The sequence below is a fragment of the Myotis lucifugus genome, unplaced genomic scaffold (genome assembly GCF_000147115.1).
Source record: "Myotis lucifugus unplaced genomic scaffold, Myoluc2.0 scaffold_3, whole genome shotgun sequence".
NCBI lineage: Eukaryota > Metazoa > Chordata > Mammalia > Chiroptera > Vespertilionidae > Myotis > Myotis lucifugus.
In genome coordinates this window covers 3,814,473-3,836,797 of record NW_005871051.1, presented here as the reverse complement: position 1 = coordinate 3,836,797, position 22,325 = coordinate 3,814,473, and the positions used below count along the sequence as shown (strand labels likewise).

General features: G+C 38.3%; 2 protein-coding genes and 1 non-coding gene across 5 annotated transcripts in view; 2 read left to right on the top strand and 1 right to left on the bottom strand.

Moving 5' to 3' along the window:
* The first annotated feature begins 294 nt into the window (after positions 1-294).
* On the top strand, positions 295-8,544 carry HSPD1 (heat shock protein family D (Hsp60) member 1). 2 transcript variants are annotated; one of them, XM_023759866.1, is made up of 12 exons: positions 295-310; positions 454-629; positions 1,806-2,058; positions 3,144-3,226; positions 3,724-3,819; positions 4,221-4,314; positions 4,591-4,759; positions 6,155-6,254; positions 6,773-7,018; positions 7,183-7,357; positions 7,652-7,830; positions 7,928-8,544. In XM_023759866.1, the coding sequence occupies exons 2-12, from the start codon at positions 456-458 to the stop codon at positions 8,078-8,080; spliced, it is 1,722 nt and encodes a 573-aa protein (XP_023615634.1). In that variant the 5' UTR covers positions 295-310; positions 454-455; the 3' UTR covers positions 8,081-8,544. The 2 variants fall into 2 exon arrangements, with proteins under 2 accessions (XP_023615634.1, XP_006082433.1); XM_006082371.2 differs by lacking the exon at positions 295-310 and adding an exon at positions 334-349.
* A 1,455-nt stretch (positions 8,545-9,999) lies between these two features.
* COQ10B (coenzyme Q10B) overlaps positions 10,000-22,325 on the bottom strand; it is a 15,211-nt gene continuing 2,885 nt past the window's right edge. Inside the window, exons 2-5 of one of the 2 annotated variants that reach the window (XM_006082370.3) lie at positions 19,878-20,027; positions 16,985-17,177; positions 12,401-12,502; positions 10,000-11,036 (exon numbers count right to left, since the gene is read on the bottom strand). In XM_006082370.3, coding sequence (XP_006082432.2) covers positions 10,869-11,036; positions 12,401-12,502; positions 16,985-17,177; positions 19,878-20,027 — 613 coding nt within the window. In that variant the 3' untranslated portion in view covers positions 10,000-10,868. The remainder of the gene's footprint in view (positions 11,037-12,400; positions 12,503-16,984; positions 17,178-19,877; positions 20,028-22,325) is intronic. The other variant, XM_023759855.1, reaches the window with a different exon arrangement.
* Positions 18,035-18,141, top strand: LOC111828102. The gene has a single exon (XR_002831881.1). It is a non-coding gene; the product is annotated as a U6 spliceosomal RNA (small nuclear RNA).

Below are 22,325 nucleotides of genomic sequence, written 5' to 3'. Positions count from 1 at the left end.
CTGGTGTCGTTCGCATGGGCAGCTAGTGGGGCCGGGCGAGAGTGGACGGGCCGAGCAGACAGTCCAGCGGCATAGACGGGCGGCCTAGGGGATACCATTTTGATCAAGTTTCTGCAGAGTCGGGGGATATTTTTGTTACGCCGACCCCCCGAGTTCATGATCTCCTTTTCCGCGGACTCGGGTCTCGGGGCGCGTTGGAGGGGTTGGCTCTCACGGGCCGTCTCAGCAGCGGAAGATGAACGCGCTTTCGCTAGCAGCAGCGGAAGCAGGGCCCTGGGTGGCAGACGGCTGCCCGGTGCCGGTGCTGCAGGTCAGGCCTGCGGGGGCCCGGGCATCGGGGCTGGCCCAGGTCAGCCCGGTTCTCGTCCGCCGTTTGTTCTGTGGCGCGGGTGGAGCCTCTCGGGGTGCGGGTGTGGATGTACCGCTGACATGCCTGTCTCCTCCGCTCCCCAGAAATGCTTCGATTGCACACAGTCCTTCGCCAGATGAGGCCCGTGTCCAGGGCGCTGGCTCCTCATCTCACTCGGGCTTATGCCAAAGATGTAAAATTCGGTGCCGAGGCTCGAGCCTTAATGCTTCAAGGTGTCGACCTTTTAGCCGATGCTGTAGCCGTTACTATGGGGCCAAAGGTATCAGTATTCTTATTTTATTGTCATTGATAGTACTGCGAGTTAAGTCATATTTTACTGATGGCATAGTCACGCTGAACTTGGACAGTATATGAGTGTCCACTTTTGAGAGAACCCAATTTACATGTAAGTTCCACATTAATGGTTATTTTTTTTCTTTTCCTTATATGTGATAGTCTTAAAACTTAAATTTAAGAAATTTAAGAAATTTCATTTTGTATAATGTGTGATGTAATCCATTGGTAACTCAGAGCTTAAGATGGATTCTTAAACTCCAGGTAGGGTTCACTTTGCTTGCCAGCTTTTGTTAAATTTTGGATTGTATCCCAGTAAATAGCAAGCATAGAGGGAAGGATGGTACTTATCTCCTATAATACCTAAATACGTTCTTGAAGGTTCTAGTTTTACCTACTTTTTTCTGCTGTCCCTTCTGTTCCAAAGCACATTAAAAAATTTGTCTCGCTTAACATGAGACTGGTGAGTGAGCGGTAATAAATTGAAGAGGCCTTTGAAGGTTGTGCACAGTGGAGTGATGGTTCATTTTAGTTTGAAAACAATTCAAATATCAAAGTGATCCAAACTGTATAAATGAGGCATTGGAAAGGAGACATATGTAATACTTTAAACAATAAAGAATTGAGAAAAAAAATAAGGCATTGGCATACCTCCCAAATAGCAGCTTTGGTTCAAACGAAAAGCTGCCAATACTCTGCACCATACTTGAGAAATATTTAATGTTCAGTGGCCCCGCAAGAGTGCATTGTGCTTGCCTTGCAGTTAATATTTTAGTAACTACACTTTAAAGCAAGTTAAAAGTAAGTTTTCACATGACTTTCAAGGTAGCAGGCACTGGGGAAAACTTGAAGTATAAGTAACGTGAAGAATTTCATTATATTTTTAGAGTTTTTGCGTTTATTTGAGCATAACTGATTATAGTTGCCAGGAAGATCTCAAATGCTCCTGTTTTATAACATCCTTTAGTCTCTAGGATTTTTATCTTCTAGAATACCTTATCGAAAGTTATGCACTTGACAACAACGAGGTGTTTTTCTGTAAACTAAGTTCATTGATGAACTTGCCCTTGAGGTTTATGCTGCAGATCTTGATAATATGTTGAGGCTTTCAAGTGTGTGGTTCTGTAACTTTTTCCCCTTCTTTTTCCCTCTGCAATTACAGGGAAGAACAGTGATTATTGAACAGAGCTGGGGAAGTCCCAAAGTAACAAAAGATGGTGTGACCGTTGCAAAGTCCATCGACTTGAAAGATAAATATAAAAATATTGGCGCAAGACTTGTTCAAGATGTTGCCAATAATACAAATGAAGAGGCTGGGGATGGCACCACCACGGCTACTGTGCTGGCACGCTCCATTGCCAAGGAAGGCTTCGAGAAGATCAGCAAAGGTGCTAATCCAGTGGAAATCAGGAGAGGTAGGAATGCCTCTGCATTGTCAGACATTGTTTTAAACTGTCCATTGAAATAGAAAGTTGATTCTTATTTCTCTTCCTAAAAATTCTCGTGCTGAATATTCCTTTAGCAAATAGTGATTGAATGCCTGGCTGTGTGGTGAGCACTGTACAAGGTGTTAAGGAGGAAAATGAGACATTTCCTAAGACATTTTCTGTAGTCAGTCTCCCCAACACCCTGAAAGCTAATATTTTTAGTGGAAGATACAGTATGTACTGTGTACCTTGAAAACAGTCAACTTCTGGGGATTAGAGCAGAGAGAGATTGTACAGTTCTGATGCTTTACCTTAGTAAGTAGGGCCTAATAAGCAGCTAAGTCGCCCAGGATGTCACAGATTTTTTAAAGCAGATTTTTACTTCTCTCTCTCCTTTTTTTTTTAATTGATTTTAGAGAGAGAGAGAGAAACATTGATTTTGTTGTTCCACTTATTTATGCATTTATTGGCTGCTTGTGTGTGCCCTGATCAGGAAATGAACCCACCACCTTGGCCTACAGTCTAAGCAGCTGAGATGCCTCTGAACAACACATACTTTGTTATTGGCCTGCATTTTGGTTATTATTGCTTGTTTCAGGAAGCTAGACCACTGTTTGTTTGTTATTTATTTAATTTTAGTCCTCACTAGAGGAGTGGGGATATTTTTTCATTGATTTTTTTTTTTTTTTTTTAGAGTGTATGGGATGGGGGGTGGGGGGGGGGGAGAGATCCATGTGACAGACACATCATTTGATTGCTTCCCACACGTGCCCCTTCCAGAGGCACATTGGATTGGGAATGATTTATACAGAATGAGTTGAATGGTTAGATTTTTGCAAATTGTACACCTCAATTCTTTTAGTCTAATTTTCAAAATATTTTGGCATTGTGGGACTTGATTAAAGTTCCTGTTTCAGTGCATGCCACCCAGCTCCATATGATTTGGAAAAATTCTGGCACAGAAGCAGTGTGTAAGCTGTTCAGGCATGAAAACATTTATATAAATCAAAATTTTTATGTGACATGTAGACATGAGAGAATAAGTATTGTAATGATGTTTATTCTTGACCCAGGCGTGATGTTAGCTGTTGATGCTGTGATTTCTGAACTTAAGAAGCAATCTAAACCTGTGACAACCCCTGAAGAAATAGCTCAGGTAGGGATTTTTCATAATATTTTGTGGTAAAGTAAAAAAATTTAATAACATTTCATGGAAATCATACACCAATTTCAGAATAACAGTACTATTCAATCACCTACATTGGAAGCATTTTTCTTATTGAATGCTTGCTAAAATATTTAAAAATAATTCAGTGATCATGACACGAGTTTTAATGGGCTGCTATTTTATTTCTGCATGCTATAAGACTTATTTGTATGTATGTGGTAGTATTGCCATGTTTGCCAAAGGAAAACAAAATAATGGGGTCAGCCTCTTTAATTCACTGTTTTTGTTTAGAAGAATAATTGCATGTTTCATGTCTTTTGAAAATAATGTAGCCAAATAATAAGTTGAAAACATAAAGCCCCCTTCCTCTATTGTCCCCTCCCCCCATGGATGTATCCATTTGGAAGTTACTAGGAAAAGGAGGGGAGTTGATGGAGAACACTAGCCTTACCTTGTAATTTGGAAAGGTAACTTGATCGTTTCAGGTTGCTACAATTTCTGCAAATGGAGACAAAGAAATTGGCAACATAATTTCTGACGCAATGAAAAAGGTTGGAAGGAAAGGCGTCATCACTGTGAAGGCAAGTGTGTTTTCCATGGTAGCCTGAAATGAGATGTCAGCACAAACTTCTGTCTGTCTGTTTCTAAGAGTATATTCTATTTTATTCCTTCATGTGTACTGTCAGCCCCTGTATAGAATAGAGTACTTAACTCTGCTTTGTGTGAATTACTGGCCTTTGCTGTGAGGAATGAATCCATCCTGACATAAGTGATACTGTCTTCTAGCTGTAAAAGTTAATTCAGATAAGCTTTCTGAGAATGTTTTCAGCAGTAGAGTAGGATGCCATGGGGCATTTACATACTCCTACCTGGATCCCTTAAGTAAGACAAGTGGGGTCAACTTGTTAATCTGCTCGATAGGTACAGTTTTTGTGTTTCTTTAATGAAATTCATACAGCTAACTCTTTGATTCTTTTCATAGGATGGAAAAACCCTGAATGATGAATTAGAAATTATTGAAGGCATGAAGTTTGATCGAGGTTATATTTCTCCATACTTTATTAATACAGCAAAAGGTAAGAGCAAGTCAATGACTGAAATATTTTAAAAATATGTTGTTTGCTGTGTGTCAGAATATTGGCATTAGTTGGTGTCATGTCTCTGAAAACAAATTCGTATGTACCAAAAGTTAAAAAGTATAAGAAATAGAGGAAAAATGTGAACTTATTGGTGACTTTTACTAGTAAAGTATACTAGAACTTTGATTTATAGCTTTTTCCGTTACATACATTTCAGTCATTTTCAGAATATTAAAGTTCTAAAGTTGGTTTGAAACGTTCATTGTTTTGCAGGTCAGAAATGTGAATTCCAAGATGCATACGTTCTGTTGAGTGAAAAGAAAATTTCTAGTGTTCAGTCCATCGTACCTGCTCTTGAAATTGCCAATGCTCACCGCAAGCCCCTGGTCATAATTGCTGAAGATGTTGATGGAGAAGCTCTCAGTACACTCGTTTTGAATAGGTAATAGCAGTGATATTTGGTTTACTTTTCTAGATGAATAATTTATATTGATATTAGGAATCTCCATTATGTGCCTCCACCCAGAGTTCTGTGTAATACAGGTGTGCTTCATGGACCCTCAGTCCAGTTATAATGGCGGTGTATTTTTTAATTGGGCCTCAAAGTCCTTAATATTTTGTGCAACTTTCTCATAGCCTAATTTTGTATATGGTATCTTTCTATTTTTATAAGTGTTTACAGTTATTTTGTAGGTAAATGATTAAATTTTGTTTTCATTTTTTTTAAAGAAAGATTTTTCTGGAAAACTATGTTCACAATTATAGTTTTGCATGGGAAAAGATCAGTAAACAACTGCCGTACCAAAAGTTTCAGATCTAAGTGTACTCAGCAGTGTTTTACATAATCTGTTAAAAGAAAATTCATATACATACATACATACATATATAATGTTTTTTATTGATTTTTAGAGAGAGGGAAAGAGAAACATTGATGAGAGGCTGCCTCCTGCATGCTACCTACTTGGGATTGAGCCTGCAGCCTGGCCATGTGCCCTGACTGGGAATCGAACCAGCAACCTCTTGGTGCATGGGACGATGCTCAAGCAACTAAGCCACACTGTCCAAGGCAAAAGAAAATTTTAATTAGTGAATAGTCTGAACCAGAAATAGGCACTCACCCTAATTAAGTGAGGTCTATTCACTTAATTTTTAAAATCTATAATGCATTACTTTTGACTTTAAGACAGGTAATGTTAATGCTGTAAATAGAATCTTAGGGCATTACTAAACTATGTACTCTTAATGTAAGAATTGAGGTATATCAGAAATAAGGTTTTCCAATTTTATTTTAATGGAAATGCACAAATGAAATAGGTATGTATGCATTAGAGATTACACACCTTGACCTGATCCAAAAGCCTTAGAGATTGTGGAATTTGAAACTAACATAAAAACAAAAACAATAGGCTTACAGAGTTTCCATTGGGCCATTTTATTGGTAGCTGAGAAGTTGGATGTCTTATTTACTTGCCATATCATTAAAGCTTACCCACTCTGATTTTTATTTGACTTTTTAGTAAAATAGACCGGCTGTCTTGAAGTTTGTGTATTCCTTTTGTTTCTCAATCTGGTCTCAAGGGAACATTTCTTTGATTGTATATTCTAAGTATTCATTACCTGCTCAAATTGCTATTAGCAACATTGACATTTAAAAAGGCACTAAATTAAGAACACTGCTTGCTCAAACTTTAATAGCAACTTAATCTAATACTATATGGAACCCATGGGATAAGTGCTGATTAGATGACCCTCAAATTTAATAATTCTCATTTTTCAGTCTGTGAAATAGTTACCTTTTGTTTTTAACTTAACTGTTATTAATTACTGTTCCTAACAGGCTAAAAGTTGGTCTTCAGGTTGTAGCAGTCAAAGCTCCAGGTTTTGGAGACAATAGGAAGAACCAGCTTAAAGACATGGCTATTGCTACTGGTGGTGCCGTAAGTAACATAAATGTGGTGTGGTTTACGGAATGTTACTTATACTTCCAGGTCTAAAGTTAATATGTAGAATTTACACTTTTTACAATCACAGAACTGCCAACTGAACTGCTTACTTAATCTCTGTTTCTGTTGCATGTCTGGGAGGTGGAGGCTGGGTTAAGCTGTGCCACATTCCCTTCTCTACCTTATTGACTAATCTGTTTTTAAGAATATAGTAAAAAGACAGGGGACTTAAGAGTTAGTTCTGGTTCCACCAAAAGTGTGACCTTGGATGAATTTCCTGAGTTTACGCTTTTCTCATTTAAAGCTCAAATATTGAGGGTTAAGTGAGAAGTTGGAAGTGCAATGGAAGACTATACTCAGTGGTCTGAAAATCTCACATTTCAAATAAATAACAGTAAAACAAGATTTTTTGTTTTGTTCATTAAGACACTGCATGCTGTGTTATTAATAAACGTTTAGTATAATGGGAAAACCATCACTGAGACTTGCTCCTTTTTCAATGTTTTTGTTAGGTGTTTGGAGAAGAAGGTTTGACTCTCAACCTAGAAGACGTTCAGCCTCATGACTTAGGAAAAGTTGGAGAGGTCATTGTGACCAAAGATGATGCCATGCTCTTGAAAGGAAAAGGTGACAAGGCTCAGATTGAAAAACGTATTCAAGAAATTATCGAGCAGTTAGATACCACAACTAGTGAATATGAAAAGGAAAAACTAAATGAACGCCTGGCCAAACTCTCAGATGGGGTAGCTGTGCTCAAGGTAAGAGTTCATGCTTGACTTCTTGGGCTCTTGTTCAGGGGATTAGCTTCCTCATGGAGATATTTATTATTTAAGCTTTTAAGTAAATTAGGTGCTAATGACTCTTGGCTGTCAGCATCTTGAGTCAGAGAAGCCATACTAACTGGACTGATTTTAATCTTCAGGTTGGTGGGACAAGTGATGTGGAAGTGAATGAAAAGAAAGACAGAGTCACAGATGCCCTCAATGCTACCCGAGCTGCTGTGGAGGAAGGCATTGTTCTGGGAGGGGGCTGTGCCCTGCTTCGGTGCATTCCAGCCTTGGACTCATTAACTCCAACTAATGAAGATCAAAAAATTGGTAAAAAAGTTAACTTACAAATGAGTTTATTTGCAGCCTGTTTTTAGTCTTTCTGTTAGAATAATGTTGCCCACTAAATGGGACAGTAAATCACAAAGCAATTTCCAGAATAACAAAAGTACAATAGCACTGATGTTGAGAGATGAAGATGCATCATCATTTTCAGGGGAAATGATTTGGCCTGTAGTGTATTCCAATTGTAATTTTCCTATGTCAGTACTCTCACAAGTTGAATTCTGTTGTAATATTTATAAAAGAAAGAAAGAAGGTGGCTAAAATTTGTTTTCTTTATAGGTATAGAAATTATTAAGAAAGCACTAAAAATTCCTGCAATGACCATTGCTAAGAATGCAGGTGTTGAGGGATCGTTGATAGTTGAGAAAATTTTGCAAGGTTCCTCAGAAATTGGTTATGACGCCATGCTTGGAGAATTTGTGAATATGGTGGAAAAAGGAATCATTGATCCAACTAAGGTAAGTAGTTGACCACTTTCTAAAGTCTTTTAATAAGTCCTCTGTTTTAATTTTTTTACTAAGTAAAAAGTGATATTTTATCAAACTCTCTCCCTAGGTTGTAAGAACCGCTTTACTGGATGCTGCTGGCGTGGCCTCTCTGTTAACAACAGCAGAAGTTGTGGTCACAGAAATTCCCAAAGAGGAGAAGGACCCCGGGATGGGCGGGATGGGCGGCATGGGAGGAGGGATGGGAGGCGGCATGTTCTAGCCCGGAAGAGCGCTTCACCATCATCACCGAGGACTGAGAGGGAGCTCAGGGCATCTCCTCACCTATAACTTCAGAGAAGTCAGTTGAAGGAAGTGACTGAAGAAAAGGCTGGCTGATGTTCAAGAAAATCACTCTAACCATCAGTTACTGGTTTCAGTTGACAACACACAATGGTTTACTGCTGTCATTGTCCATGCCTACAGATAATTTATTTTGTATTTTTGAATAAAAATACATTTGTACATTCCTGATAAGTGCAAGAGCCATGTACCAATGTACTGCTTTCAACGTAAATCACTGAGGCATTTTTACTACTATTCTGTTAAAATCAGGATTTTAGTGCTTGCCATCACCCGATGAGAAGTGAAGAAGCAGCCTTTCTGTGGAGAGTAAGAATAATTGTGTACAAAGTAGAGAAATACCAATTATGTGACCTTTGTGTAATAAAATTTGTTTAAAGTTAATTGAATTTTTATTTTCATCTGGGTCAGGGACTAGCCTAGTCTGTCTTGGAGCTGTAGCACCTGATCTGCTCTAGATGGGAAAGAACTCCTCAGTAAGGCCCTGGGCCTGCTGTGTTCTGGTGTAAGCTAGGCACTGAGGCAAACGTTTCCGCTGTCCTTATCCTGTATACATAGCTTGGGCGGAAATGGAAAAATACAATCCACCACAGGTCAAAAGCCTAAGTCACTTAAAATCCTACACTTAAAAATAATTTTGCAGCTAGTTGATTAGAAGAAACGGAATGGGAAGTACTTGAGATTTCTAGTTGCTGTTAGAATGACTGGAGCCTAAAGAGATTAACAAGAGAAAAAAATAAGTGCTGGGCCTGAATGCTTATTATTTTAACCCTCTGAACAATCTTGGATTAGGGAACACTTGCTAAACTCTTGCTACAATTATGTACAAGCCAGGTTGACAACTGCAAGGTTGGTTTATTGAGTTCTGAGTTGGCTTCTCTGGAAAAATTACCTTTCCCCTCTTTGTGAGGATGGCCGATGTAGCTGCAAACTTCATGTCCTCACTCAACTAGGCAAAAACCAAGGACATTTCCACAGAGAAAAATCTTACCGGTTTCATCTCAGTAGCATCTCCCCACCCCAATACCACTCACCAGGTGCCACTTCAAGAAGAAAGGGGTGTTGCTTCCCCCTTATGATGCAGAAAGTATAGCTGCCCAATTGTAGGTCACAGCCTCTAGACTGGACTAGATGGAGCACCCAGGGGCATGGATATTGGAGCCAGAAGGCTTGGGTTTATATCCTGTCTCGACACTGTGACTTGGGTTCTGGACATACTTGAACCTCATGGGTCAAAAGGGATGGCTAGATCAAGGCAATATTTCGTATTCCAGGGTTCCCTCACCAGAACACCAGCTACATGCTAGAATACCAGCCGAGTTAGAGCCCAAGCACTGAGTTAGATTCTGAACCTAAGAATTTACCTATGGTGTTTGGGAGAGCAGTGGTAAAGTACAAATTCTATTTCCATGAAAAGAAGTACTGTACAGAGAAAAAAGATACCTGGGACTTTGCTATTTTAAAAAAACTTTGTTATCAAAGATACATAATTACATATAAACTACTGAAGCTCTGGAGAATGAGTCCTTCACCGCTGTATACTCCACACCAGGTACTCCAAACCGATGTATCAATAAAGTGATGCAGGGAACTAAGTATCGAGGCCCCTAATTGATCTGAGGAAACAAAGTTAATAGCACTCTAACTGGAAAGCTAATGCAAGAGGGCTACTGGGTATGAAGTGAAAGGAGGGAAGATGATCAACATTGATTAAAAGTCTGAATTTTGTCCAGATTTGTCTCTCTGAAAGTATTCTAAAGATATAAATGCTATAATTAAACTTTACTATGTCTATGTAAATACACATTGAGACAGGAAGATTTCAATAACCGAAATAACTACAAAATAAACAAATTAACTTTATTAAGTTACCACTTCAGTCCTTACATTGATTTGTATACAAAAATATCAGTTTGAAATACATTATTGAAAGTGAGTATACACAATAAATAGAAAATAGGGATGCATGGTGCTGGAGACAGCAGCCAACTTCTCTTCATGTTGCCCACTGTTGTAGACACAATTTGATACACAATCAGCATTGTTGAAAGAGCAAAGTACCTGGGAGAGGGTTGCAAACTATAAAAAATGTAGCTTAAAGCTCTGGACCACTCACCAAAAAAGCCAGGAGTTTATCAGGGAGTTAACCTCACTATAGCGTTGAATTATCTCCTACTACCATCAGAACAATTTTAAAAAGGTGCCAAGGAACCTTCAGGAACAGTATTGTTAAGTCAACGTTTTTACTGTAAGTATCTGATGATTATGCAAATATCCTAACCCGTGACACAGGCCCTATGACAGTGTTATAAATAGTCTGAATTTAATAACTTAAACGTGATATGGTCATTATAATATATACTACATGAGTATCTCCACTAACCTCTTTCGGATAAAGTGATAACTAAAAGGTTTAAGTTTAGTTTCAATTTCTCTCAGAAGAGTGATGTCAGTATTCTAGCAATAGTGATGACATCCCATTGACTGTAAATATGCTAATGTACGCATTACTTTGAATTATACGTGATTGAATTCTATGTACATGTGCTTCCATATTCCAAGTGCAAATTTTCGATGGTGCAGGTTTATAATCAAAGCTGGGCTGAACAAATGCTTTCTGGCTTCTGAAAGCAAATGATAAAAGCACGTTCTAAAAGTGAACACACTGAAGTCACGAGTAGGTGACCAGTTCCAGTTCTTTCCTCTTCTTACGTGTGATGAACTTCATGAAACATTAACTCCCGAGGTATATTTGTTTCTGGACCATACAGCTTACACGCTCTTCTTTCAAAGGCCGCTACCATCTGCTTTACGACTTCATCGAAAAACAATGTGGCAAGCTGAGAATGTAGAAGTGAGCGGAATTCAAACGAAACCTGTAGGAAAATGTTCACAATTAACTTAGGAAGATCTTTCTCTCACTAACTCTCTAGTTAGGGCACTGTGTTCACACTGTGAAATGGGCTCTTTGGCCCAGTGTGGAAGGCAGAGCTGGATGGGCCTATCTCGATGAGATTTTTAAACACCTCTCAGAAGACGGAGTCCTATCTACTGCAATAAGCACAATTGTGGGCAAAACAAACATAAGTGAACAAGACCAACGACTCATTTCAAGGCAAAGCCAGCTTTTATTAAGTTTAAAAAATGGAAAAAGTCTGCTGAATACCATATTTATTACTCTGGCTTCCTATGAAGGGGTCCCTTTTAGATCTACCTACCTCCCAGTAGGAAATAAGGAAGAGAAGCAACTCCCTCACCTGGGAAGTAGCAGCAAGGAGGTAAGACTGATCCACCAAACAGATAGGGTAGGTGGCTCACTGCAAAGTAGACAGTGAACTTATATCCCCTCAAGAGAGAACTCAGGTAAGCTTTGAGAAGTAGTATTTTAAGGACCAAATAGCTACTAAGTTTTAGAACTTTTAATTTTTCATTTTGAAATAATTTAAGATTTTTTAAAAAATTGGAAAAACAGTACAAAGATTTCTCATAAACCCATCAACCAGATTCCCCTGTTTTAATGTATTCTATAACCACAGTGCATTAAAACCAGAAATTAACAGAGGGAGTTAATATTATTAGATGATAATGCTGTTATTTAATCTACGCAGGTCTAATTCAAATGTCCCTAACTGTCCCATTAATGTCCACTAATATTTTAATGAAAGCAATTCAAGAGCTGAGAACAGCATGTAGAAATTTATGACCATTAATATTATGACCATTTCTTAAAATGTAATGCCTAAGTTGCAAATATAAACAGCAAATATATTCTGTTGGCAAAGAAAAAGCCACAGTGCTATAACTAAGGTGATGTGAACAAGAAAATACCTCAGTCCCTAGATTCTAAAAACATATTTGTTCCTTTTGCATTTTATTTCTGCATCATAAGATGCAGATCAATGTGTAAATTTCACTTGGTGTTAAGTTATTAAACTGGCAGTAAAGTCAGGATATATCTTATAACCTATGAACTTATAAAAATTAGAAAGCAGAGAAGGAATTGTTATTCAAGGTCTCAAGAAATACAATAGAAAGATTCATTAATATTCTTTCTTATAAAATTAGAGAAAAATTCAATACTCAAAAATTTGAGATTTTAAAAACGTGGTTTTCAGTAATTGCTATTTGAATAAGATTATTAATAATGGCATATTAATGGGCTCTAATAAATGGATTACTCCTTTTTTACCAACTTCACCTGATATTTGGAACAAATGAAGGGCTTTGTGATATGACTTACTGAAAAATCCAAGGTACAAGTCCTTGGGTAGCCAGGCAGACCTGGGCTAAAACGCCAAACAGTCTCCAAATGATTGAAAAGCTTCCCATCAGTGCAGGATGCCTAGAACAAAATGCAAAAATACAGCTGCAATAAAATACCACTTGGATTGTCCAGAATCTATAATGGAGGATGACTTCTTTGAAAAGCAAGTATTTTTATAGTCAGACCACAGGTGATGAAAGCTTCTCACTTTTAGCTTGGTATTAGGAAGTGACCTCTTGCAATATGAGCATTTTCTTTTCCCCCTGGAACCCTCAAGGTTGCCAGCTGTTCTCTCTTCCACTGTCGCACCCACTGAGCTATTTGGAGTTCTCTCCTCCAGCAGCAAAACAGAGTGATTTTCTGGAAGTTTATTTCCAGCTCTGCCACTTAAAAGTTATCCTGAACAAGTTAATTCCTTAATCTGCAAAATGAGTATAATACCTGTCATATATCATCACCTTAAGATGGCTAAACAGTTATAAGGTATCTGGCACAGATCCCTTTGAAAATTTTATCTTCTTTCCTACCCAAAGATTTCTCTCTTATCAGTCACATCCTTCACTCATTATCCTTTATTTCTAGAGGCCTCTTTGGCTCCAGTTTTCATGGAAGCCTGGCCCTGACTCTTGTGCCTGACCTGTGACCTTTCCAGTGCGCACATTTACTTTCTGTGTGTGCGCACACCGGAATGCAACTCTTAGTGAGATTCTGTGCAGAGCATCCTAGCTCCCATTCTAAGCACTAAAAATGCTGACTGAGACCCACTGAAGAGTTTGCCTTCTACTGTGTGAAAAATGGAGGCCAGACCACAGACATTAGTCCATTGTCAGGGTGGGTTATGACCTTGAATGAAGTTATTTACTATCCTAAGATGCTATGTGGGCCTTATACTAGTAGACAACTGACCTCAATAATACATACCACTTTCCCTCAGCAGCAGACCATTAAAAAACAAAAACAAAAAAACCTCCTCAATTAAGCCTTAAGTTTTCAGCTCTTCTGGCATTTATTGGAGCTAATAAATGATTAAGCTCCTCTACCCCTTTCTCTTTGATAACGTATTCCCTCAAGAGTTTATAATGTCCCTCCCCTGATGCCATACACTACAGATTAGCAAATAAGGACTTGCATAGGTAAACTCACTTTCCGCAAAGTAAACCATCACTTCTTCTTCCCTAGCTATAACCTCCCAAGCATAGAATTTCTGACCATTCTGGATCTCTCCACAGACAGTTCAAACTGGGAACCAAAGAGTTAAAAATTGATTTGCAGTTTATGCCTCAGTTCTTCATTGAATTCCCTTTGAATCAATTATCAGATGGTAACATGGTAGAATCATTACGAAGATCAACTACATCCATAACAAGTATTTATAAAGAAATGTTTGATAAACATTTACATGTTTATCAAAAATATAATTATCAAAATGGAAACAAGTGAATGTCTTAATATTCATTTAGACATTGTAAAATAGTAGTCATTAAAATGCTACTTTTTAAAATATATTTTTTATTGATTTCAGAAATACTAACTACTTTAATAGCTGAATTTAGTCACATTTTGTTAAGTCACTGGGGAGAAGTGAATTTTCTTCAAAAGATTCTGCTTTAGTCTAGCTGGTGCGGCTCAGTGGTTGAGCATCAACCCATGAACCAGGAAGTCAGGGCACATGCCCAGGTTTCAGGATCGATCCCCAGTAGGGAATGTGCAAGAGGCAGCTGATCAATGATTCTCTCTCATCATTGAAGTTTCTCTCTCTCTCTTTCCCTTTCTTCCTCTCTGAAATCAATAAAAACATTAAAAAAGATTTTTAAGGTTCGGCTTTATATATATAGTTCAATAATGACCAGCTAATTTTTAAGCACATCAAAAGTTTGTAATAAGCCGAAACCGGTTTGGCTCAGTGGATAGAGCATCGGCCTGCGAACTCAAGGGTCCCAGGTTCGATTCCGGTCAAGGGCATGTACCTGGGTTGCGGGCACATCCCCAGTAGGAGATGTGCGAGAGGCAGCTGATCGATGTTTCTCTCTCATCGATGTTTCTAACTCTCTATCTCTCTCCCTTCCTCTCTGTAAAAAATCAATAAAATATATTTTTTAAAAAAAGTCTGTAATAAAATCTTTATTTCAGCTACCCAATTTTAAGATAATACATTCTACCTTTCTTACAACCACATAAGAAGCGTCTAGGGAATGTAACAATGTAGGAGAACAGCTGCTGAGAAGACAATACAATGCAGCACCTTCCTCTGACTACTCGGGCACAATATGTGGCAGTGGTGCACTCATACAGATCACCAAGCCCAAGGACAGATGTTTACGCTACCTGTTGAAAGGGACATCACTACCAAAGACCTCATTCCTAACAGCAGAGAGGCTGGCCACAGGAGGTTTCTGAAGATGACCTTCAGCTGGTGGTTCTGACTGAACTGACGCCGGCCATAGAAACTATGCCATATAAAATGTTTATGTTGTGAACTAGGCAGTGAGAGTCACTGACCTGTTGCCTCTATTAAGTCTGCTGAGAAGTCGCAGGGCTTCAGGCCATTACAGATTCATGTAGACTCACACATTATAACTGGCACATAAAGTCACAGGCACATTTTGGGAAGCTAATAATTCACAGGGCTTCTGCTCCTCCCTTGGTTATAATGATTTTAACTGCATGTTATAAATAAATGTGTATTAGGTATTATAATCCAGTACCTGAGCCCATGGATAACTGAAAACTGAGCATACCGAGTTGTGTTATTCTCAAGTATATCTTTAAACAATTAGCACATTAAGTGAGGCAGCTTATTTTAATGGAAAAAGTGTTGGAATATGACACATACAATGAATTTGTGTAAGGTTCTTAATTTCTATAAGCCTCATAAAATTGAGCTAGCAATGATCATCTAATACATTTATTATGACTTTTTTTAATAGTTTCCTCCCTCCTCCACAGTGTTGAAATTTCCCGACATTATTATTATTAGCATCTCTAGATCTGCAATAACCCAAGAACGCAGTAGTGAGATCTTCGTAAGCAAGGAGCCCTCATGGCTCCCATCATTGTAGTGCTGTTCCTGAGGGTAGAGCGGAAAAAGAGGCTGGCCCATTCCCTCAAGTAGCTCAATCTTGTCAAGCAGAAATCCAGATGAAGAACTAATTATATTGAGTGTTAAGAGATACATTAAGCATGTAAAAAGCCCAGAGAAATCAGAGGTGGAGCTGATTATCCATATGAAAGGAAAGGGAGGAAGCAACACCAGACAGCTGGAATTTGACGAATTAACGGCAAGGAGTCAAGTTCATTACAGGTAGACTAGTGAACAACATGCGAAGGCACGGGGCTGTGGAAGAAGCACTGTATGGGACATCCATGGGACTTTAAGGTGTATGGTACTGCCTGAACATTAGCTGTAATGTTGTGTGTGAGGGAGGATGGTGGAGGAGATGGGCCCATGACAATAAAACGACTGACTTTATCCTGTATGTGTTAAGAAGCTAGGGAAGAGAAGAAAGCCAGAGGGAGAAAATGCGATTTTTTTTTTAGAGTTCTTTTAGACACCTATAATATTTTAAGATTTAAGTTATAAGAGTTTAAATGGTAGGAGACTGAAGTCAGGGAATAAAGATTATAGAGATATTGATATCAGAAAGACTGAGTTACAGAGTCTTATAAAAACTTTATAACTTTGGGCAAGTTATCTCACTCTTCTGAGCTTTATTTTGCTCAACTATACGATAATAATAACATTTGAATCTCAAAGGAATGTGGTGAAGATTAAATGAATAATTCAACTAAAGTATTACAAATAGCTCAATCAGTAGCTATTTAAATTATAGCTATTATAAGAGAGGCAATTACATTTAGTAGGTAAAAACTCTAAAACATTCATAATAATGGCAAAATCCCAGAACGGAACACAGTCCTTTAAGTGGAGTTCAAGGTTTGAGAGTGAGACTAGGGTGGACTTGGAGGTCTTAGCTTCACTGAGCAAGCATATGCTTTCTACTATGAGTTACAATTCATTCAATGCCTGACAAAGAACTGACAAAGGTGCTTAGCTCTGGCCAATTACCAAAAAATGGCATCACCACCTAATCCTGTGGGCACAAAACATAACTCAGCTGTAGAAGTCTGTGTCACCACACTCTAGGAATTCAAAGGAAATGGGTATTACCCCATGGAGCCTGCCTTTTCGGTACCTTTCTTATATGTGTACCCTCTGCTGACAAGGGTAAGAAGATTAATGTAACACATGCAACAGCAGCTGGCATTTCAGTACCTGGTACATGGCAGGACCACAGCAATATTTATGCCCTCCACATTTATCTTTTGTACCTTTCCTTCACTTAAAAAAAAAATAGTGCAAAGATTAACTTAAAACATTTCTCACTGTGTGGCCCAGTCTTTCCTGTGAGTGAAAGAAGAAAAAAAAAGCTCATTTTCATATTTTAGTGGTTATTTTCCTCCTCTTCTATTAGTTTAGGAAAATCTTTTAAATCAATTACACTTGAACCCATTTTATATAATCAATATTTGGGAAATATTTAAAATAAGTAAAACAATTACCTTTACTAAATGTGGTTTCACCATGGTTACTACAGATGTATAGCGCTCCACTACAGGTGGAAATCCAATTTCTAATTGTGTTTTGCAGTATCCGGATCTCTTGGATATTATATTGGATTTTTTGCACCACGGAACAAAATGCTTGTAATCTTCCATTCCTGCTACTACATCATACATTTCCTGCATAGAGTATCTTTAAAGAAAAAAAAAGAACTGTTAACTGCATTTAGTTATATGGTATACATATACTTTAAATTGAATATACATAAAACTTATTGCATATGAGACAATAAATCATTTGGGACATGTTGAACCATACATACTCTAAAATGAATGACCTGAAAGCAACACAAAATGAAAGGGAGCTAAATACACATTCATAGCAGAGGTCATAATTTGGCACACCACAGGCTGGATCTGGCTTGCAGATGTACTTTTTATAATTTTAATGAATGGCCAGCATTGAAAAATTGAGTTTGTGAGAAAAAAAACTTAATGTTTACTAGTTGTTAGACATTAATAAATGCTTAATATGATAGTAATAAATGATTAATAAATTCTGGTACACATATTGTGGAACTCTGTCTCAGTTATTTAAAAGATCAAATATATCCTTTAGACTTGCAAGCACGTCAAACTCACGGCCCACAATGAATATTTTTGCGGCCCAGCCAATATAACGGTATGTAAGAAAAGTTTTAATAAAAATTTCGTAACTTAATTTTTATAATATCCTGTTATACATAATTATTAATAACGAACTACAACATTCGCTAATAACTGATTACTATAATCATGTTGCATTCATTTCCCTTACGCACAGGCACACCATTTCCACTTATACTAACAGTGAATATTTTAGCAGCCGATTGCCACATCATTAGTCTTGTACTGACTTGTTTGGTATGCGCAACAGGAAATATTTCACTTTTAGAGAATAAGAAAAATAGGTTTATTTGCATTACGCTTATTAATTTGTGCAGTTATTCAGTGTCTGGTAAGTTAATGTTCAAGAAAAAATATAAATTTTTATTAAAATGTTCTATTATTGTGCTCGCTTCGGCAGCACATATACTAAAATTGGAACGATATAGAGAAGATTAGCATGGCCCCTGCGCAAGGATGACACGCAAATTCGTGAAGCGTTCCATATTTAAAAAAAAAAAATGTTCTATTATTTTATGTTAACCATGACTCCTTTATTTCAGCCCTTTGTATTCAGCATGTCTCTATCGAAATAAACCTACGTTTCTATGAAAATTGAAGCTTTTGTTTTTTTTGTGGCCCACATAAACTTAAACCTTGTTTATTTGGCCCATGTTAGCCTTTGAGTTTCATATGCTTGCTAGAGCAAAGAGGTTTATCATAAATTATTATATTAAAAAAGCACATTTCATGCCCAGTCAGCATGGCTCAATGGTTGAGTGTCGACCTATGAACCACGAGGTCACAGTTTGATTCCTGGTCAGGGCACATACCCAAGTTATGGGCTCAATCCCCAGTAGGAGACATGCAGGAGGCAGCCAACAGTGAGTCTCTCTCGTCACTGATCTTTCTCTCTCTCTCTCCCTCTCCTTTCCTCTCTGAAATCATAAAGATATGTTTTTAAAAAACACAAATAAAAACAGACTCATAGATATAGAGATCAGACTGATGGTTTCTGGAGGGTTGTGGGCTTGGGAGCTGGGTAAAAAAGGTGAAGGGATTAAGAACTACAAATTGATAGTCACAAAATAATCACAGAGACGTAAAGTACAGGATAGGGAATATAGTTAATAATATTGTAATAACTATGTTTGGTACCAGGTGAGCACTTGAAATTTTGGGGGTACCACTTTGTGAAGTATATGATTATCAAACCACTACGCTCAACACCTGAAACTAATACAAAATAATACTGAATGTAAACTGTAGTTGAAAAATAAAATAAAAAAAGAGAAAGACTCTGTTGACTAAGAAATTACCAAAGTCACAAGTTGGATGGAGCCTGGGTTTCTGAATCACGACTTAGGAGGATTGCTGCTCATGGGCTGGGAATGCCCACTTGAACTTTACATGAGAAAGAAAGAAACTTTTGGGTTTTATCCGTACACCTGCTAGCATTACCTTAACTATTAGTGACTAGCCAGTAATAAAGATAATTTAGCAACAAAAGTTATGAGTCAGCAGAAAGCCATTTACTACAGAAAAATCAGAAGAAAAAAAGCAACTGAATAAATGAATAAAATGCACTTTGACAAGAATTCTGTACTGCATAATGGCCTGTGTGGAATTAGGACCGCCTTGTAGAAACTCCCATATGATGGATGCTGTATTTCTGGTTTAGCGACATATACCCCTACATCAGGCCCCATGCTTGTCTTTGTAAGTGAAGTTCTATTAGGACATAGCCATGCCCTTTTATCTACTACAGATTTTCTGTGGCTCCTTTGGGGCTACAATGAGAGTTGAGTAGTTGCAACAGAGACAGGGTGGCCCACAAAGCCCCACATATTACTATCTGGCCCTTTACAGAAAAGGTTCTAGATGGTAGGGGCCTCTTAGTATGTCCGTATGTACTTACCTCTGTATGTGTGTATGTGAGGGAGCTAGTTAAACATATTTAGGGCCTAGATATTAGTAATTGTGCCACAATAGAAAAGAATAATGTACAATAATAATGCAGGTCATAACAGCTTAATTATTTTCTTTACATGTCAAGGTTGAAATATAACTAATTATATTTACATATAATTATATCCACTCAAAATATATTTACAAAATGCAACGGCTATGGAAAGGCCAATCTAAAAAAAACAGGACTTAGCCTATAAGCAGAGAATCCAGAAAAAAGAGGCCCAGTACTCAATAGAAAAGAAAGTGCTCTTTAGTACAACTATTACTATATACAAACCCTATAATTCTCCTCTCTGAATACTCCTTTCTTTTGTTTATTAATGGTGCAGCAATTTTGAAGAAAGTTCTTGCATATATCTCCTTGGGCAAAACTGAGGTATGTACTGGAAGAGTTCTGCTCATCAATATACCACAGGAAGCTAAGTATCTAAAAAGACAAAAATGATGTGATTTAGATTACATTACAAATGAAGAGGAAACAAATGATAGAGATTGTAAAATAACTATCACACTTTAGAAGGCTCTGCCACTTTACAATATTCCTGAAATGCACATGCACATGTACACACACATACATACACACACATAAGCTTCTTAAGCACCATAACTAAAATAACAGCTTACAGTTAGGCTTAGAAAGTTCTGGCACAAAAGGAATCTCCCAAAACCCCAAAATGTTGGCTTTCAGTCTGTAAATAACAAAATCATGCCACACACTTGCTACAATATTCACTGTATAGTTTTCAACTCATCTTATCTACCTAGGTTGTTTTCCCAGCTGGAACCATAGAGGCTCCTTAATTCTTCCCCCCTTTTTTTTAAGAGAGGGGAGAGAGAAACATCGCTGTGATCAGTTGCCTCCGACTGGGGATTGAACCTACAACCTGGATATGTGCCTTGACCAGGAATCGAACCTGCCACCTTTTGCTGTATAGGATGAGGCTCCAACCAAGTTACACCGGCCAGGACAGGGTTCCTAAATTTTTTATCTACTCTATTAGGTTTGAAATTAGGTCTCACTCTCAGATTGGAGACCGGGTGACCCTATCCGAACGATTGTTCCATCATCCTGGCACAAAAGGATGGAACATTTCAAGAAATGAGATAATGGGGAAAACATGGTAAAACAAGATTGCTTTGTGAATTCCAAGTTTTCTAAGACATAACAAGTAGTAGTTGATTTTATAATAAATGGTAAGAACATATTTCAAAGATATCCATGATATTCTTTTTTAGTCAAGAGATTTTAGATAGATTCCTCTCCTAGAGAGAGGGTAAGGGTGTTATGCAAATCTTATTTTAAAGGTGAAGATAATATTAAAAGAAGTGATTTTTTTTTTTTTTTTTAGTAAACCTATAGTTTACTGAAAAGTGGGATTATACCAATAAAAGTGAATGGCACATATTCTGCTAAATAAAGTAGAGCAGTGGAAATAAAATAATTAGACCCTAGCCAGTATGACTCAATGGACAGAGTGTCGGCCTGCAGACTAAAGAGTCCAAGGTTTGATTCCGGTCAAGGGCACATACCTTGGTTGCAGGCTCGATTCCTGGCCCTGGTCAGGGTGCATGCAAGAGACAGCCAATTGATGTGTCTCTTTCACAGTTTCTCTCTCTCCCTCTCCCCCCCCCCCCCCACTCTCTCTCTAAAAAATAAAAAGAAATAATAATAATAATTAGGAAGTTAATTTAGCTTCCTCTTTTAAAAAGAAGCTACAAAAATAATTTAGACTCTCTGTTAGTCACACTGATTACAAATCCAAATTTGGTGTACAAAATGCCTAATTATCTGTTTCCCTCCTAAGACATTCTTAGCTGTCTTTAACTGCTGTAACAGTTTTACCTACTTTACCCACTTTTTGTTAGATACCTTGTTATCCTATCTAATAATAGTCCTATCGAATAATAGAGAAACATGGTAATTAACCGTAACTTCGCTACCCTTCCCATTGGCTAATCAGCGAGATATGCAAATTAACTGCCAACCAAGATGGCGACCCGGCAGCCACGCAGCTGAAGCCAACATGACGCTTGCTTGCTCCAGTGACGGAGGAAGCCAAGGTTCCCCGCCTGCCACTGCCCAGCTCTGAGCTCCGGATGCAACAATGTTGCAATTATAGAAGCTAAACAAACCCAGAAACCTGTTTTCAGCCTCCAGCAGGCTCAGAGCTTAGAGCACCAGTGATGGCAACAGAGTTTCAATTATAGAAGCTAAACAAACCCAGATACCTGCTTTCAGCCAGCCACAGTCTCAGAGCTGGAGCTGGCTCTCAGCTCCAGTGACAGCTATAGAAGGTAAATAAATCCCAGAATTAAAAAAAAAGAAAAAAAAAAAAAAAAGGCTGGGAGCTTCAGTCGCCCACCAGCCTGAAAAGGACCCTCAGCCCCTCACCCCAGGGGGACCCCCACCCTGAAGGGGGCGTGACCAGATGCAAACAGCCATCAGCCCGTCATCCAGGCTGGCCAGGCACCCAAGCAGGACCCCCACCCTGATCCGGATCACCCTTCAGGGCAAACCAGCCGGCCCCCACTCGTGCATCAGGCCTCTATCCTATATAGTAAAAGGGTAATATGCAAACTGACCGTAATAGCAGGAAGACTGGGAATGACTGGTCACTATGACACACACTGACCACCAGGGGGCAGACGCTCAATGCAGGAGCTGCCTCTGGTGGTCAGTGTGCTCTCACAGCGGGGACTCTGCTCAGCCACAACCAGGCTGATG